General features: G+C 38.8%; 1 protein-coding gene across 10 annotated transcripts in view; it reads left to right on the forward strand.

The window, feature by feature from the left end:
- Window positions 1-19,993, forward strand: part of NRCAM (neuronal cell adhesion molecule) — a 325,277-nt gene that overhangs the window by 287,503 nt on the left and 17,781 nt on the right. For 2 of the 10 annotated variants that reach the window (XM_017889586.1, XM_017889587.1), the window contains 6 exons: window positions 275-479; window positions 2,852-2,974; window positions 4,305-4,490; window positions 5,551-5,586; window positions 13,151-13,276; window positions 14,475-14,627. In XM_017889586.1, the coding sequence (XP_017745075.1) occupies window positions 275-479; window positions 2,852-2,974; window positions 4,305-4,490; window positions 5,551-5,586; window positions 13,151-13,276; window positions 14,475-14,627 (829 nt within the window). The remainder of the gene's footprint in view (window positions 1-274; window positions 480-2,851; window positions 2,975-4,304; window positions 4,491-5,550; window positions 5,587-13,150; window positions 13,277-14,474; window positions 14,628-19,993) is intronic. The other 8 variants (XM_017889594.1, XM_017889595.1, XM_017889596.1 and 5 more) reach the window with 7 other exon arrangements.

A 19,993-nucleotide genomic window follows, 5' to 3' on the forward strand; every position in this document is an offset into this window, starting at 1 on the left:
CCATATGGGTCTCACACTGTTTTCATTTTCTTTAGACTCCTGCGACAAAATAGTGTAGCCCAGCTTTGTCATGTGGCTATAATTTAATTTCCCTCATTATCTATGGGCTTCTATTCCTCTTGCCTCAGAATCAATATCCATCAGTTTTGTTAGTAATTTTCTTCTAAAATGTACCAAGGGAATTTTCTGGAAAAACAACAATTTCAATTTTGTGAGCATAAGGAATCTTGTTTCCTCCTTTGTGCATTCCTGACTTTTGTTCTTGCTGTTTCAGATTTACTATTGGAAGACACAGAGTTCATCTAAAAGAAACAGACGTCACATTGAGAAAAAGATCCTCACCTTTCAAGGCAGCAAGACGCATGGCATGTTGCCGGGGCTGGAGCCCTTTAGCCACTACACACTGAACGTCCGAGTGGTCAATGGGAAAGGGGAGGGCCCAGCCAGCCCTGACAGAGTCTTTAATACTCCAGAAGGAGGTATGGAATGGATGCGTCTCTAAGATCCCAGGAACATATGGCATAGCCTGAGAGGTTTTGCCTGACAGAAGGGCTACTGATCAAAGTATATTCTGGAAGCCAAATGTGATTGAAATTCCCATAGATGAATACAGCACACACAAAGCTACCAAAATATCAGATCATATGTGGCCTAAGTGTATGTAGGAGGCTTCAGAACCCAAATTGCTGCTCTGAAATGCCCTCTCCCTTGACTTAAAATTTTTCTCCACATGCACTCTCTGAAACCTTGCTACTTTGACATTTATTTGGATCATTAACTTTCTGATCTGAAAGAGGTTCCATAACTTCTCTTAGTGTCAGTAGCCTCATCTGAAAAGCCTGAGAACCAAATTAGATAACCTAACAAAAACACCTGGAAAGGAAAATATTTCTATAAGTTATAGTTTACTTCTGTAGCTTCTTTCTTAGTGCACTTCTCTAATTTATTTGAAAGTTGAACTGAGTTAGAAGGTTGCAAGTCTTGACCAAGTGGATTGGGAAGAGGAGGGAAAAGTTATTGCAGATATGGGCAACTGCAAGGGAAGCAGTAAGGGAGGACGGAATATATATTGATCCAGGAGTCGGGTGAGAAGGAATTTGGACACAGGGACAATGGAGCCTTGTGGGTGATGGAGAGAGGGGCCCATGTGGTAAAAGGAATGAAGATTGGAAAAGGCAATAAAATAAGCTTTACCTATTTTAAATTTTGCAACAATATGCCACTATGACAATGGCCAGATAACTTCTGTAGATTGCTTAGCTCTTTTTGATAAAAGAAGTTCACAGAAGATGCACCCCACCCTGGCTGCTGATTGAAAGATTCATGATGTGAGCAGCTGCCCAGCAGCCTCTGAGAACCACCCTGTGTTCCAGCTCCCATCTCATTATAAGTTTTTGTCCTCACTCTCACTGTCCCTTAGAGAGTCAGGGCCCTTCCTACTCAAGGCTTTCACAAGTGAAGCCTCACACTGGTTCTTTAGGTGATTCAGGGAAAGGTGTCATAGAGGAGATGATCAGAGAATTGAAGGATAAAGAAGAGAGGAAGAAGTATGTCTGAAGACACAAAGGTATGAAATAGCCTGGCTCCTTCAGAAAACTGCAAGTTGCATGGCCAGAACTGGTAAGAAAAGGGAGGAAGGTCAGCTAGGGAAGGCCCAGATCATGGATGGTCTTGGGTGCTGTGGACAAACCTGCAGGCCAAAGGCTGTTAACCTGGGGACTGAAGTCCCTTAGGGAGTCAATGAATGGGTTGAACGAGCTCCATGAACCTCCTGAAATTGTATGCAAGATGTGTGTATATTTTTCCAGGGAGTGTTTATGGCTGTCATCAGATTCTTAAAAGGGTCTGTGATCCCCCCCAAAGTAAAGAACCACTTATTGGGTTGGGGAAGCTTAGAAGCCTAGAATTATGTGCCAGGCATGGTTTCAGGACCAGCCAAAGACATCTGAGGGCCTAAAGCAGGGAAATGGCAAAGAAGATGGGGATAGGAAGAAATGGATATGGTTTAGATCAAGGGAGTGGAGTTAGTGTCTGAGGAGATGATGGAAATGAGGCAGATAGGGAAGTTCAGGTTGACTCTCTGGTTTTTGGCTAGAGTGACAATAGGGAGAGTGGTTCCATTAGTTCATTTTCAGGGGCAGTGGTAGGGGAGGTAACCATTGTGAGAGAGAGCTGCCACTAGCCATCATCCTCATGAGGAAGTGAATAAAAGATGAGCAGACATGTTTCCTCTGGTGATTTGCCAGCCTCTGCCACAGAGAACCTGGGACCCCTCGGGCCTTCCCAAGGGCCAGGGGTGTGCCAAGGTTAGGCTTTTGTCCGTTCATCACCAGATCCTGGGCAGCTGTCAGCTCTCAGGATAAGAACGTCTCTGCACCTGGGCGTGCTGGCCCAAAGCCCACCAGGCAGGGCATTCTGACTGTTTGGAGACACCTGGTTTGTTGGAGAAAACAGTCCTTAATGGTCCAGAACACAGCTGCTTCCACTCACAGATCCGGTTAGAATAGTTTCACTTGGTAGCTAGTTTGCTTCTATTAAGACCCATTCATGAGTCAAATAAGGACTGCCTCTTTTTAAAATATTAGGTTTGAGTCCATCTAAAGGCAAAGTCATTATGTGTTTTGAGAGGATGGTTTTATTGAATATAAATGTAAATGACAGGAGAGAAAAAGGAAGAGAATAACTAAATGGGTGCCTGTCACAGGTTTGTACTAATGTGTATTTTCAGCTGAATCAGGAATGAGTTACTGAAACCCAAAACCTTAAATCGTGTGAGCACGGTGAAATGTCACTTTAATACATGTTAAAACATTCAGAAATCTCTGTGTTGACTGTAAGTTCTCCCTGTAAGTCCCCAGTGCTCCCTCATCTTTGAAGATTGTGAATCCAACACTGGACTCTCTCACTTTGGAATGGGATCCACCGAGCCACCCGAATGGCATTTTGACAGAGTACACCTTAAAGTATCAGCCAAGTAAGCTGTTGGGAGGAAGAAAAGGGGAGATATGGTTTTATTTTATTTTATTTATTATTTTAATTGACAAATAATTGTACCTCATCATGGGGTACATAGTGATGTTTCGATACATACAGTGATCAGATCGGGGAATTCGCATATTCATCTTCTCAAATATTTATCATTTATTTGGGTTGGAAACATTTAATATCCTCCTTCTAGCTGTGTATGGAACACCAGAACTTAGTCTTTGTTTCTAGCTATCCTTTTGTATCCTTTAACTGATCTCTCCCTATCTCGCCTTCCTCCTGTCTTTCCTTTATCTCTGGGATCCTGTGTTCTACTTTTTACTTCTGTGACATGAACTTTTCTTAGCTTCCACCTATGAGTCAGAACATGTGGTGTTTAACTTTCCGTTAGAAATACAGTTTTTTTTTTGAAATGGAATCTCGCTCTGTCACCCAGGCTGGAGTACAGTGGTGCGATCTCGGCTCACTGCAAGCTCCGCCTCCCGGGTTCACGTCATTCTCCTGCCTCAGCCTCCCAAGTAGCTGGGACTACAGGCGCCCACCACCACACCTGGCTGATTTTTTGTATTTTTAGTAGAGATGGGGTTTCACCATGTTAGCCAGGATGGTCTCCATTTCCTGACCTCGTGATCCGCCCACCTCGGCCTCCCAAAGTGCTGGGATTACAGGTGTGAGCCACCGAGCCTGGCTAGAAATACAGTTTTAAAAATACTTAACTGTTATCAGAAAATACAAACTAGTTTTTCTTTATGTCTTTAGAATATATACATATACCTTCAAGTGTTATTTCAGAAAGAACTTCAAATCTTACTTTTTAAGAAAAATGATGTATATATTATTAAAAGTTAAGTAATCTGTAGAATAATACAGACCTTTAGGGATGGAGTTTAAGTGAGTGCTGTCATTAAATCAGATACACATTTTCTGTAAATAGAAAATAGTTCCTTTGGCACAAGTCCTCTGAAGAAAAATGTTTGGGGTTGTTTAACAATACGACTCCACCTGCAAGAACACAGGGGAAAAAATTCTATTGTGATTCAACCACAAAATTCTTCTAGTTTATTAGCCAGTAGAGAACATATTCCCCCTTGTGATATGATATAATGATATGATATGATATATGATATGATATGATATGATAGAACATAGTATAGAAGCTGTTAAAAAGTTATCACTTATTTATGCTGGGCAAAGAGTGAGTGGGATTATAAAAGTCAATGTAAGCCAGGTTGAACATTTTTAGTTGATGTATTTATTTATAATAGTATTCCTGTCACAATTAATGGAGAATGCACTTGTTTGTTATTTCTTATTGACAGTTAACAGCACACATGAATTAGGCCCTCTGGTAGATTTAAAAATTCCTGCCAACAAGACACGGTGGACTTTAAAAAATTTAAATTTCAGCACTCGATATAAGTTTTATTTCTATGCACAAACATCAGCAGGATCAGGAAGTCAAATTACAGAAGAAGCAGTAACAACTATGGATGAAGGTAAGATGGGTATGTATAAAATCCATATAATCATAACCATCATGAAATAAAAATCTTTAAGTTTATGCTTTCTTTTTCCTTCTTGCTATGGAGTGTCTGTCTTATCTGATTAATGCAAATACTTATTTGTAATTTCTCATTCTGATATATAATCAGCTATTTAGTTCATATTGGACTGTGATATTTTTCAACTATGTGAAACTTTTTAAAGCTTATATTAAAATCTTAGGGCGGGAGTGAGTAAGCATAATATTTGCCACACTTGAATTTGAAGTTCAGGGGAATGTTGTTTCCTATTTACAACTGTATATATTATATACATGCACAAACATGTATATGTACACATACATATAATACATATATGCATACACAGACATACGCACCTGTATACACACAAATATATGTAATTCGAGTTCTGGTCCTGATTTACTGGAAATAATTTTCTAGTTCACATATCGATTTACATTTTCTAGCAAGGAAATCGAAACAGTTATTAAATAGTGCATTTATTTTGTGTTTGAGCAACAGATTTTACATTTTGGTATGTACAAAGAAAGCAAAATAGAGCATTACAGTATTTAGAAAAGGAATTAACACTTCTTTTCATACTTTAAAAGTTATTCTGAAAATCTTGAGATTCAATGAAAATTATCAAAATATTATAAAAGATTTTCTGGTTTTGCATGTCTCTAAATTGTAGAGTTGTTTAAGTATTATTCATTTGACTATCTTTGATAGCATAAAAAATTGACAATTTCTGTCCAAAAATTGGTTTGAAATGTCCTAAGCCTTCTTACATAATAAACAAGTATGAATAATGCACCTTAAGTAATGTGTTTGAATACTGGGTATTCAAACTGGGTATCCTGATAAAATTTTGGTACTGGATTTGAATACTGGATAAGTTTGGGGACACCAACATATCTGTGTCCCCTATACCTGATGTGGTACACTTCATTCTTCTTGCATGCTTTAGCGTTTTAATAAGTGTTTTTGTATTGCTATACATGCTCATGGGTGTGTTACATCTAACTATATAGTGTCCTGTTTCTGTTTCCCTTCATTAAAGCTGGTATTCTTCCACCTGATGTAGGTGCAGGCAAAGGTAAAATAATTCATCTGCATGACTTTATACATGTGTGAAATTTGCAATGTGAAACATGGGGAAGTGCAGCATGGGTAAAACAGAGAAAATAAAATATGCCTTGAACCACCAAAAGAAGAGATCTCATCCAATCTTGGCTTTGAAATTAATTTCTAGCCCTTTCTTTACAAGTAAAAAGCCACATATTGAATTCTCCAAAAATTTTTTCTTGAGACTTATCCCTGGTACAAATCCTAATCTTAGCTTTTAATACTATGATTTTGGCTGGATCAGACAGGACCAAAGCTGTGGATTTGTCACAGATCCTCTATATGGCCATGCCACATTATTTGAGGTTCAGAAATATTAGCCCTGTGATGGAAGCAGCCTGGTAAAAATCAGATCAACCAAGCTTCCTGTTCTATTCTGATTTAGCTGCTGTTCTTGTAGACACAGTGTACATTCAACTGCCATTGCTCAAAACCGTCTATTTGGAATTACAGCATAGCAATGCCCTCCAACTGGTTTGGGACTAAGTCTCCCCGAGCTTAGGGTCACCTACAAGTGAGTCTTCCAGGTGACCAATATGGTCTTCTCAAATGTGTTATCCCATCCTGTCTTCACCCAACTGCCTAAGTCTCTTCCTCCTGAGTAACAGCCAACAATCCACAATGGATTACTTTTGTTCTCCTTTATTTCTGACAGCTCTCTGGGTCAGAAAGATTTGTTGGGAGAATGGTGCTTGAATAAGTTGTAATATGTCTTCCATCTGTGGCAATGCCAAAGATGCCCCAGTCTTTGACCCCTGGCTGCTTGTTGACCAGTCAGCTTTTTAGAGAGCAGTGAAGCATTTGCCACTGGGCACTGTTTTCACGTGGCATGCCCATGGTCAGGGGTTTTCCTGGGCTTTCACAGATCAGGTGAGTGTAAACAGGAATGAAGAAAAGGAAGACCAAGAGAAAAATGTGCTTTGCCCTATATTATTCAACTCTTGTGAGCTTAGACTTGATAGATTTATTCTATTTGCTTAGAAATTTGCTTATATTCAGAGCTTTGGTAAATTACAAAATATCAATCAGATAGATTTTGGAGGTATTGAATAAGAACTATAGCCATTTTCAGTAACCTTAAGAGTATTATATTATATTTGTAGTTTTAGACTTGAACGGACGAAGTTGTAAAAATTCAAAATTTCTATATCATAGAAGATGTAAACTTACTTCTGTTTATTTGTATCTTCCTTCCTATGATAATTAGATATCAGTTAAAATCATTAGTTGTTTTACAATAATGTACTGCTTTATAACTTCAATTGGAGCATTTCACTAAAAGCCTGGCCTTGTTTCCTATACAGTGGACATGTCGCTGTGGCCGTGCCTAGAGCTGATAGCAGAGAAATTGTGCTTGAGCAGGACTGTCTGTGAAGCAAGTCTGAATTCTCAATGGACTTGTCACGTTAGAAGCAGATATGCACTCCACTGGAAAAATCATCACCCCTCTGTTTTTAATAAATTAAAACTAAAATCTTTATTTAAAGAGTTTTGGTTTTACCATTTGATGTTACTAATTTGAATTGTGAGCTGCTTGTGGTTAGAGAGACAAGCAAAAATGGAGTGTCTGAAAGTTCATTAAGCCCCCAGTATTAACATCTGATGGATCTCAGATAAGGAATAATGTTTAAATAAGGGGTAAAAAAAGCTAAATCTGACCTTAATTTTAATACGGTTTATTTTAATAGTTTAGCAGTAGTTAAATATGGCTTACATAAAAGGATATTCTGCCATGGTAAGACTTTTAACTGCTCAAGCATAATTTGTGATCCTGGGTTTTCCTTCCTTAAAAATAGTTCTTTTTTTCAATCTGAAAATGAATTCTATCCTCTTCTCTATTTCCCTTCTCCATGTGGAGTTTAGCTGCTCTGTGACAGGAGAAAAATTAAAGTTCTCCACTATCCTTCCAAATTTTACTTTTAAATGTATCTTTTAAATTTTATTTAAATCAGGACAAAAGGGAATAAATAAGAGATGAATAGAGATGAAACATGTGATATCCTTAGCTATAGAAGCATCAACATGGCCGGACATGGTGGCTCACACCTGTAATCCCAACAGTTTGGGAGGCCGAGGCAGGCAGATCACCTGAGGTCGGGAGTTCAAAACCAGCCTGGCCAACATGATGAAACTCCATCTCTACTAAAAATACAAAAATTAGTTGGGCGTGGTGGCAGGCGCCTATAATCCCAGCTACTCAGGAGGCTAAGGCAGGAGAATTGTTTGAACTTGGGAGGTGGAGGTTGCAGTGAACCGAGATTGCACCATTGCACTCCAGCCTGGGCAACAAGATCCGTTACTGCATCTCAAAAAAAAAAAAAAAAAAAAAAAAAGAAGCTCAAACATCTAATATGATTATTATGAATTATGATATTCATGAAAATTGGTTTTAATTCTATTTCTGATCAAAGAGGGGAAAAGAAATGCATCTGAGTTTACATTTTTAAATTTTCTTACAGATTTTAAGAGATGTTAATGAAACCTAAGTTTTCAAATGTATAATTACAAAAGGATTATAAACCTGAAGGAAAACCCATGATAATTCAATTAACTATATGATGCCATACTAACCCTTCTTCTTACATTCTCCTCAATATAATTAAATACTCAAGACCTTTGAGTCATTTATTTTTGTCCTTTTCCTTGTTGGATTAAAGCTGTCAATATTTGTGTAGGAATTACAGTTGATTGGCATATTTTTTCAATTTCTGTGTCTCTTTAAATGAGGCTGGTTGTGGTGGCTCATGCCCGTAATCCCAGCACATTGGGAGGCCGAGGCAGGCAGATCGCTTGAGGTCAGGAATCTGAGACAAGCCTGGCCAACATGGTGAAACCCTGTCTCTACTAAAAATACCAAAATTAGCCAGGCGTGGTGGTACACACCCGTCGTCCTAGCTACTCAGGAGGTGGAGGCAGGAGAATTGTTTGAACCCAGGAGGCAGAGGCTGCAGTGAGCTGGAGGCTGCAGTGAGCCAAGATTGCGCCACTGCACCCCAGCCTGGGGGACAGAACAAGACTCCATCTCATAAATAAATAAATAAATAAATAAATAAATAAATAAATAAATGATTTCAGGGTCTGCAATTCTAGGAAGTAGACTTGTGAAGGCATGTGTGGAAACGAACCAAAAATGTGCAGGCTCAAAAAGATTTATGTTCCCAGTTTTGCTGATGATCCACAGTACCATATCCATTGCATTTGATCTGGCACTCTGGGAACCAAGCATCAGAATACTCTCCTAGGGTGATTAGCTGGAATACAGAAACAGAGAGAAACTAACTGGCAGGGCAGTAATCTGCATTCTTGACCTAACGTGCAGCCTGCTGTGGGCAAGCAGTTAGGAGTGAGCAGAGAAGGGTACTGAGGATCAGCCAGTGCTGAACCCCTTCTGTGACCTGACTCTCACTGCGTTCTTTTACTGAAGAACCCATACATACAAAATGAAATTCCTTTTTTGGCCTAAACGAAAACAAAACAAGACAGATCTAGAAGCATAGAAGGTTCAATCAATTCAACAGTGAACGTCTCTCTGGCACATAAAATGCACCCGCCTTTGTTTAAGAAGCTGTGTATAAAGACAGTAAGACAAACCCTGGCCTTGACATGCTTAAAATCTAGCAGGTAAGACCAACGTAATAAATAATAACATTATAAATTGACGCTAAACTAGAAATTGGAGCAAAATGTTACCTGAATACAGAGGCGTGAACCATTTATTTTGCCAAGCAGAATCAGGAAAAGCTTCACAAAGAAAATAATATTGAACTCGGCCTTGAAGCCCAATTTTTGTTTTGTTTTATTTTTGGCAGATGAGTCAGGGAGTTGCAGTGTGTAAAGTCTCGGTAGGGGTCATAAGCACATGGGGTTTGAAAACATACCAGATGTCTGGGTTATACCAAGCAGTCCACTTAGGCTGACATGTAGAGAGTGTGTGGAAAAGAGAAGACCCTGAGATGGGACTGGAGCAGTGGGCGGGGCCAGATGGTAACAGCGCTGAACGGCTGTGAATGCTTTGCTAAGGAATTTGTATTTCCCTATAGGCAGAGTTTTAAACAGAGAAGTCGCTAGATTAGAGTTGTAGTTTCAGCAGCTAAATGTAGGTAACTACACTGGTGGTCTCTAGAGAGGAAGACTTACAGCTGGGAGAGGCACACAGGAAGCAGCCCGTTGGGAAAGCCCAGAGACAGGGTACACTGGAGCTCCCTGTATGGTACAACATAGGTGCTCTGTGAGTCAGAAAGTGGATGAGTGGCAATTAAAAGGAAGGAGAGTTTGAATTCTCTATAGTAAAAGTGGCTAAACAGCATGCCTTAGGAAATTGTGGTATCTTTTCTGGGTACCTATAAGAATAAGCTAAATGCAAATTTCCAGTGTATAATACTTTATTATTAACTGTAACTAGTAATATGATGCTGTACATTAGATCTCTAGAACTTGTTCATCTTATAACTGAAAGTTTGTACCCTTTGACCAACATCTCCCACTTCCCCAACCCCCACCCCACCCCTAGCCCCAGGCAACCACTATTCTACACTGTTTCTCTAACTTTTTTAGATTCCATATGTGAACCCCAAAAATCTGAGACAGGTTTTAGTTAATTTAGAAAGTTTATTTTGCCCAGGTTGAGAACATGTTGCTGTGACATACCCATAGCTCAGGAGGCTCGGAAGACATGCGCCCAAGGTGGCCAGAGCACAGTTTGGTTTTATACACTTTAGGGAGATATGAGACATCAATCAACATATGTGAGATGAACATTGGTTTGGTCTGGTAAGGCGGGACAACTCGAAGCAGGGAGTTTCCAGGTCATAGGTAGGTGAGAGACAAACGGTTGCATTCTTTTTGAGTTTCTGATGAGCCTCTCCGAAGGAGGCAATCAGATATGCATTTATCTCAGTGAGCAGAGGGTGACTTTGAAAATAATGAGAGGCGGCTGGGCGCGGTGGCTCAAGCCTGTAATCCCAGCACTTTGGGAGGCCGAGACGGGCGGATCACGAGGTCAGGAGATCGAGACCATCCTGGCTAATACGGTGAAACCCCGTCTCTACTAAAAAATACAAAAAAAAGCCAGGCGACGAGGCGGGCGCCTGTAGTCCCAGCTACTCTGGAGGCTGAGCCAGGAGAATGGCCTAAACCTGGGAGGCGGAGCTTGCAGTGAGCTGAGATCCAGCTACTGCACTCCAGCCTGGGCGGCAGAGCAAGACTCCCGTCTCAAAAAAAAAAAAAAAAANAGGAGATCGAGACCATCCTGGCTAATACGGTGAAACCCCGTCTCTACTAAAAAATACAAAAAAAAGCCAGGCGACGAGGCGGGCGCCTGTAGTCCCAGCTACTCTGGAGGCTGAGCCAGGAGAATGGCCTAAACCGGGGAGGCGGAGATTGCAGTGAGCTGAGATCCAGCTACTCCCCCCCACCCGGGGGGGCAAAGAAAGACCCCGTCTCAAAAAAAAAAAAAAAGAAAAGAAAAGAATGAGAGGCAGGTTTGTCCTAAGCGGTTCCCAGATTGACTTTTCCCTTTAGCTTAGTGATTTTGGGGCCCAAAGATTTATTTTCCTTTCACACACATTTAAGTGAGATCATGCAATATTTGCCTTTCTGTGTCTGGATTATTTTAATTAGCACAGTATCCTCCAGGTTCATCCATGTTGTTGCAAATGGCAGGATTTCCTTCTTTTTTAAGTCAGAATAATATTCCATTGTATGTGTATATATATATGGTAATTTCTTTATCCATTCATCTGTCAATGGATATTTAGGTTGTTTTCATATCTTGACTTTGTGAATAATGCTGCAATGAACATAGGAGAGTCGATACCTCGTAGAGATACTGATTTCATTTCAATAAAACTAGAAACAAAATAATAATAATGAACAGTTTAGAGAAGAAACTCTGAGAAGGGAGCACCCATAGAAACCAATGTAAAAAATAAAAAGAAACTAAATGCTCTTTTGTTAGAAGTATTTTGCTCTTCTGTTAGTAAATGCTCTTTGTGTTAGAAGTATTGTGGTTCTGCCTTGAACATCTTCCATAATTACTCCAAGATTAAATTCCTCAGTTTCAGGATTCCAAAATTTTTCAAGAAAATTAATGTTTTTCCTGGGTTGCCATTGATGTTTTACACATGTGTGCATATCTACTGTCATTGATTGACAGTATTCAATGACAATTGAATACGATTCAAATCGTATTCCTATTATTTTTTCCTGTAAGAAGAATATCTCAGAAAACTAAAATTAACTAGGTCCACAGAAGGACTCTGAATAATTCAGTAATCAGTTTTGCCCTCTGCTGTTTCCCCATGCTTAGCACAAAGAGATACAAAATTTGCATGTGTTGTTGAATTATATTTTAGAAGTCAAGAGCATTATTTAACCGCTTTAATATCTTTCTTTTCTTAATTCTAAGAAGTGTAATTTTATTACATTTATTTGAACAAAGGTCTTTAGCTTCTACATTTTATAAACATGTCTTGGAATATAATTTTAGTGTCTTGGTAAACCCATTGATGCTGTCTGATTTACTATCCTAGTAAATTTTATGTGGGATAATAAATTGATCTTATTTTTTAACTGCTGGAGTTAACACATCTGTAAATGTTTCGTTTTTAGTTTAAGCTATTGAGGTAGGACTGATAGAATTGCCAGCCTCAGGTATTCAAATAACATTTTTTAATGACTTTAGATGTTGTCTTTACCCAGTAGCAAGCATGTAGCATCATCTGGTCTCCATAATTTGGATTTTTAAGAAGCTATTTAGGTTGCACTATGATTTTTCAGAAAATGCTTTGTAACAGACAGTTAACAGGTAAGATTGTCTTGCTCTCTGGGAAATGTTACATGTAGTAGTTTTTACTCCTTTTATTTATTCTTTCTTAACTTCTGATAGAACATATCTGGAAATTTCTTTTGCAGCTTCTCTTCCAACATCCCCTAATCATCCATCATTCTCTAAAGCAGGGGTTCCTTACCTGGGGTCCCTGAGTTCCCCAGAGTTTGATACTCAAAGAAGTCTGTTTCTTGAAACAGATCAAAAGCGCGGTCCAAAGGGGCATTCTCTGTCACACCAACACAGATTTTTCAAAGACCTGCATTGAGATGACAAATAGAATTGAAAAGTAGCCACATAGTATTGGGGTTTACCTTGGGATCTCTGACATTCCATGACAACATCTGTCCCTGGGATTGTTCAGCAATCCCCCTCTCCATCACACATTAATAAATGAAGACGGTGACATTTCCTGGGACTGTATCTAATGGACAACAGTTAACATTGTTTAGAACCCATATAATAGAACTCATAAATTTTAAGATCATGCATCATTATTTCTGATCATTAATTTATTTCCTAATGCTGTAATTTAAGAAACAAAAAATATTTCTGTAATGAAAGCAAAGCATGAGTGAACCCTAAATTTTAGCAGCAAATTCTTATTTAATTCTATTTGCATAATTTCACAGTATTTAAACTTATTTTATATTCGTGTGTATGGTGCTGCAATATGATTGTTTGTTTTATTTTTCTATTGTATGTTTAGTTCAAGCAGTAAATCCCAGGATCAGCAATCTTACTGCCGCAGCTGCTGAGACCTATGCCAATATCAGTTGGGAATATGAGGGACCACAGCATGTGAACTTTTATGTTGAATATGGTGTAGCAGGCAGTAAGAAACAATTTCATTACCCGATTTTTAATTTGGGGGATGCATTTTAAAAGATTAAGAACATTCTTAGGAATTTACTATGGATCATCTTGAAAAATAACTTGATCCAATTAAATGAATGACTTATCTAAAAAAAGTGTAGTGAACCATCAGCCTACCACATATTATATACACAACTAGGAATTGCTTTTTTGTGTTATTAATAACAGATGGCATATGTTCCATTACGTATGTTATTTTCATATCATAGTACTTAAAACTGGTTCTATGCCCACAACACATAAACAAGAATAAGAAGGAATAATTATATTTGCAAGTACAAGTGGGAAAAAAGAAAAGGTTTTTTTTTTCAAATCGTACTTTGAAGTAACAGAAATCAAACTGACTTGGAAGTATTCATTTTGTCCTAACTAGCCCAACAGAATTTTATAAGAAACTACAGAAAATTAATACTTTGGGAGCGCATTCATTATGTTTTAATGTTTGATATGTTCTCAAGTCAGGCACTCTTCGTAGATCCTGGCCACATCTACTGGGAGATGGGGCAGCTTTCACTTTCAGCAGTTTGTGAAAACCCAGTGCCCCCCTCCTAAATGCAGGGTGCTTACATAGAACAAAAGAGGTGGCCTATGTTTGTGACAAAATGTTGAACAGAGTCCAACTTTCTGTTTAAGCCTTTATCATGCAAGTAAATATTTTTAGAAATGACGATCCCTTTAGAAAAACCAATACCTGGGAAAGGTTGAATCAATTAATTGGATACATTGGAAGGCATTTAAGTTTACCAAAAGATTCATCTTGTGAATCTTAAAAAACAATTCTTCCCATAGTTCATTTAAGCTATTTAATGTATAACAGTTCTTTTGATAAACATCTTTAGAGAAACTCAACAGTTTCATAAGGCAAGGTGCAGATAAAGAACCTTCCTTTGTGTTAAAGAGGAGAATTAATATAATGGGAATATATACAATTAATAAGCAAGCTAGATACCCAGTCTGTTTTTCTTTGAGGATATTTTCCTGTAGGTCATTTAAATTGATATATTTGACATGACTACATTTATAATAATCTAAAATGGTAAATCTAAGCATCCTACATCTTGTCTTTAGCTTATAAAGAATTTTCCTTTCTTGAAGCATTAAGTGACTTCTGGTCCCTTAAAATATTCAAATTTGTTGTTTTTGCAAAATTTCCATAGGCAAAGAAGAATGGAGAAAAGAAATTGTAAATGGTTCTCGGAGCTTCTTTGGGTTAAAGGGTCTAATGCCAGGAACAGCATACAAAGTTCGAGTTGGTGCTGTGGGGGACTCTGGTTTTGTGAGTTCAGAGGATGTGTTTGAGACAGGCCCAGGTGAGGCACACACCACACCTGTTCTGGCTCCCGCTCAGAGGTGGAGGCCGCCAGGTGCTCCAGCTGGAGATGGGGGCTGGTGGAGCTGTGTTATGGGTAGGGCATGAATGTCTTTCTATGGGGCCCTGTTGGGTTGGGAGTTTTGGTTTTTGTCTTTGGTTCTTTATATCAAATGAATTACAGAATTTAGCAAATCATCTTCTAGCCACATTATTACCAAAAACCATCACAAAATAGACTTAAATATGATTTTAACTTATGTTATGTAAAGAATTCAGTTGTTCATATCACATGTATAAACTTTCCCTCAGTGTTAAACTGAAATTTTTAACCTGAGGTCAGGAGTTGGAGACCAGCCTGGCCAACATGGTGAAACCCTGTCTCTACTAAAAATACAAAAATTATCTGGGCGTGGTGGTGGGTGCCTGTGACCCAGCAACTCAGGAGGCTGAGGCAGGAGAATCACTTGAACCCAGGAGGCAGACGTTGCGGTGAGCCAAGATTGCGCCATTGCACTCCAGCCTGGGCAACAGAGTAAGACTCCATCTCAAAAAAAAAAAAAAAAGAAAAGAAAGTCACAATTCTTTATTTCAAAATTGCCTACAACCCAGCAGAACCCTGCAGTCTGCTTAGACAACTGATACAGATATTATTACATTTGTATGGAACAAGAACTTGTACAATTCATATGCTACATTTTTTATCACACCAAATTTTACTGCCTGTATATATTTACTTCTGTGAATATTATCAAAATATACAAGTAAAAAGTGAAGTTTCTAAAATAAAGAAAAATGTTCATGTGAAATGCAAAAACATTCATATTTGCTCACTAGATGGAGAACAATCTCTGCTTACTTACATTTCAACAAGAGTTGTTTGTGGTACATGTTCACTCTGCGGTTCATACCCCTATGTTATTTTCAGTCACTGCATGCATTCTTAAAGAAATGTGCATATCCTGTAGAATACATTACACAATGTATTTTTTGTGACTTTCATTAACAAAGCATTATGATTTTTAAAGTCAGGTTTTACAGTTTAGAAAAATATAAATCATAAGTGGTTTTAAAAAAGAAACCAACAATAATGTATTAAACTATATTTTAAAGATACTCGTTTGCTAAAATCATAATGTTTTAAGAAAACCACACATTTTCTGTTATTCTGTTTTTGTATTTCATATCCATTTGTGTACATAGTTCTAGGAAAACTGTGTGTTAAACTTAAAAGGGGAATATCTAATCAATTCGTAGCTAGTTTACAAGGTTTTTGTTTGTTGTTATTGATAACTTTTATTTTCAAAATGCTAAAAGCTCAAGTAGATATTATCTTCATATATAGCTGGAATGCTAATAATAGTAATGGGACTAGCATTTAGTCAGCTCTCCTATACAGCAGGAAGTGGTTTTCTCATTCAGTCCTTACAACAATCCTATGCTGTAGGCATCATTATTACTCCAATTACCCCTCAAGTCAGAGAGGTGGAGTACCTGCCAGGTCGCCCAGTAGGAACGTGATAGAGCTGGGATTAGAAGCTTGTCCTTCCATCTCCAGAAGAAAGGCCCTCACTGTACCCCCACTGCAAGGTCACAAAGGTCCACAGGCTAAGGACGACAGGCTGTCTCAGAAAGGGCAGCTTCAGTCAACACTTGGTATATCCAGTCAGTGATTCTGGACCCCTGCAGGCTGCACGTGGTTACTGGTTCTGGATTATTTATGAAGAATCTACTATGTATAAAAATGACCTATTGTTAAAATTTTTAGAAATGTTGGCCGGGCGCGGTGGCTCAAACCTGTAATCCCAGCACTTTGGGAGGCAGAGACGGGCGGATCACGAGGTCAGGAGATTGAGACCATCCTGGCTAACCCGGTGAAACCCCGTCTCTACTAAAAAATACAAAAAACTAGTCGGGCGAGGTGGCGGGCGCCTGTAGTCCCAGCTACTCGGGAGGCTGAGGCAGGAGAATGGCGTGAACCCGGGAGGCGGAGCTTGCAGTGAGCTGAGATCCGGCCACTGCACTCCAGCCTGGGCGACAGAGCGAGACTCCGTCTCAAAAAAAAAAAAAAAGAAAAGAAATGTTTAGGAAAGGAAAAAGTGACTTTAGCCAAAGTTAGATTCACCCTCAAAATCAAGTTGTAGCATTTTCTGTCCTTTTATAGGACAAAAGATAACTCCTTTAGAAAATGATTTTTCACTCAGCAGTGTAATGCCTACAGTTCCAGCAGCAACTGCCAGATAGTTCAAGGTAAGGAATCATGATAGGTGGACCTTCTTGTGAGCCCATGATAGAGAGACAGGACAAGGTCACAACCAGTTCTTGTCACTTTTTACATATAAATGTATTAAAAAGAACAAATATTGAGTCAACTCTAGTGACCTTAGTTAACACATCACCTGTAAGAGCAAATGCTGCTAGCATTCTAGAATGCCTCAGTTTGCCATTACACAGCCTCCCTTTTCCCAGTTCACAATGCTCCATCCTTTGGGGCTGCTGGGTTAACTCCAGTGTGAAACCACCGTCTGCCACTGGTCCTGCTCCTCCTCTCCTCTCCTCTCCTCCCTCTGGGTTCGCGGTGTAAGGATGTCAGTGTTTGGCATGAAAGCATATCATTGGCTAATTTTTAAACTCTGCATTCATGATCTACTTCTCTCTCTTTTTCTGAGTTCTGCTAATTTTAGGACCCTAGACTCAACTTTCATCTACAGTTGTTTCATGAATCTTCCTACCATTACGCCATCTCTCCCTTTTATAGTCTGGATTTTTAAGGTATATTTCTTAATTTTTTTCCTATGGCACAAACTGAAAAACAAATGAGATAGGCAGTGTCCTGATGCTGCACTTCTTCCCCGTACTACTGGAATGACCTTTCATTACCGCCACCCCACCTCGTGTGACCGCTCATTAGCGCCACTCCCTGCACAAAATTACCATATTGTGTCTGACCTCTCATTAGTGCCACCCCATCTGGTATGACCAGATCTGACCTCTCATTAACGCCATCCACCTCATCCCCTTCCTCTTTTACCTGTGTCCCTCAATTACCCAGTCTTTCTTGTCATCACAAAGGATTTAAAACAGATTTGTTTTCCCGAGGCCTAACAGGTTTTTTGTCAGTTGTCTCCAAACTTTGGTTAAGGTCACATTTTGCTCTTCCTAAATACTTCTAAGCATTTGAACAGGACATTTTCATCCATAGTGCACTCTTCATAATAGTAGAGAACAAATAACCATTTCCCTCACCCTGTCCCTCTTTTATGTTGATTCTATGGTTCTGAGGACTCAAGAGCATTTTCCTCAGAGACCTCCTACCACAGAGCACAGATATCCATGACAGCAAGCAACACCAGAGCAGAAGACTGTTGTAAAGCTGACCTACAGAAAACAAAGCAAATCTCATTCTATTTTCATGTTCTTTATATTTTTATATATGTTTAATTTATCATTTTGTGGATTACTCAAATAATACATGAATATAATTTTATTTTTTAAAAAATTCAGATAGTGAAGATTCTCTTTTACTCTGCTACTCAGCCCTACCCAGCCCTTCAATGGGTGATACCCACCCATTGAAACTGACTCTAGAAGGAAAACCCCCAAAGGTTTAATTCTCTCTACGTAAGGGGTGTGTGTGTGTGTGTGTGTGTGTATGTGTGTTTGTGGTGCATGATCATGGTTATGGCTTGGATTTGTATGTCCCAGATGATTTTAGATTGTCCTGAAAAGGCTTGAAGCCTCTTTTAATCATTCTGGAATTTAAATCTTTTATTTTATGGATGGAAAGTCAATAGAAGTTTTTATTCCATTTACACAGTTTCTGTTTTATATCAATTTCTGGTGTACTTGTGTGTGCCTGAATGTGACTGTGTGTGTGCACACATGCACCTATTACCATATTGTGTCTGCCTATTTTAAATAATAGGGCAGTGAAATATTTTTTCTTTAGACATAGAGGCAGAAACTCAAAGTCAGTGTGGATGTTTGTACACCACCCATCAAACATCCATCCAGTTCTTGCATGGTTGCATAGCAGCAAACTGCCAGTCAGTAGTTCGATTTTGGCAGTCGCCATCCTTGTAGAACAATATCTCTGCTGGTGCCTGAGTATCTTGTTTTTCCCTTTTTAGTTGCATTTAATTAGATGAAAATGTAAATGCTGAATCTATTATGACATGACTGTAAATCAGCACACTAAAAACAAGAACTAACTTTAGTCAAATGCTTAAGAGACTTAATACCGTTTGGTTTTGGTTCAGTTTTGAAGAAAAGCACAGACAGGGCATTAATTGAAAGAAATATGTTGCCAAAGCGGATGTAATGATGGGCTTTAATATCTTTTTGCCTGTCTTAGAATAGGAAGTGCCTATAGCATTTTATTCTTTAACTGAAGACTTTTGCGGATTTGATATCTGGATTGTTTTTAGGAATACATTACAGCAGTGTAATATAATGGCTAGTGGCATATTTTCTGGAGTCAGACACAGGTTGCTCCAACTTTTCGGCAAGTTCTTAATCTTCTCTGGGCATGGATTTATTCCTGATGCCTACCTCAGAGATTTGTTGTAAAGATTAAATGAGATATGCCTTCAGCACAGTGCCAAGCCTATGGTAAGGGTCCAAAACTGTTAGCCATCAGTGTTATTACCATTGTCTTCATCTTCATCATCATGACTGTGGTATGTATATGGCAAGGGGAAACTACCTAAACTGGTGCTTTACTTGTATGTGGCTATGATACAGCTCAAAACTTCGCTAACTAATGAGGCATGAGGGCCTATTGGGAAAAGGCTACCAGCCTTTGACTTGTATTTCAAATAAGGTATTTTTGCTTCTCATTTTATTTATTCTACATATGTCCATATTTTTTTTACCTTCCTCTTCACACTTGATTTTAGTGTTTCCTTTTCTCCCTAAACTTTATATGGAGAAAAGAGGCAATGAGATGCTATTTTGCAACATTGGCAGAACCTGGGATATGCATAGTCATGTTTATTTCTGCATCCAGAGGTCACACACATCTAACTCAACTGTGTAAAATATATTCAGAAGAAATTCAGTCAAATTAAAAGCATGATATAAGCATGCTTATGGAGTCAAAAGAAGAAAATGTTTTATCTTGATTATGGTCAAAAGCGAGAAAATAAAGGTCTTTTAAAAAAGAATTTATGCCAGTTAATTAAGCAAATCTGCATGGGCATGTCTGAATAGCCATTGATGCTGCACTTTTTCCCATAAGATTGATACTTTAAAATAATACCCAAAATGCTAATTATTCTGTGGTTTTCTTAGAAATTTTGCATATTATGCCGGGCGCGGTGGCTCAAGCCTGTAATCCCAGCACTTTGGGAGGCTGAGACGGGTGGA

Source organism: Rhinopithecus bieti, unplaced genomic scaffold (assembly GCF_001698545.2).
Source record: "Rhinopithecus bieti isolate Rb0 unplaced genomic scaffold, ASM169854v2 scaffold_18688, whole genome shotgun sequence".
Classification (NCBI taxonomy): domain Eukaryota; kingdom Metazoa; phylum Chordata; class Mammalia; order Primates; family Cercopithecidae; genus Rhinopithecus; species Rhinopithecus bieti.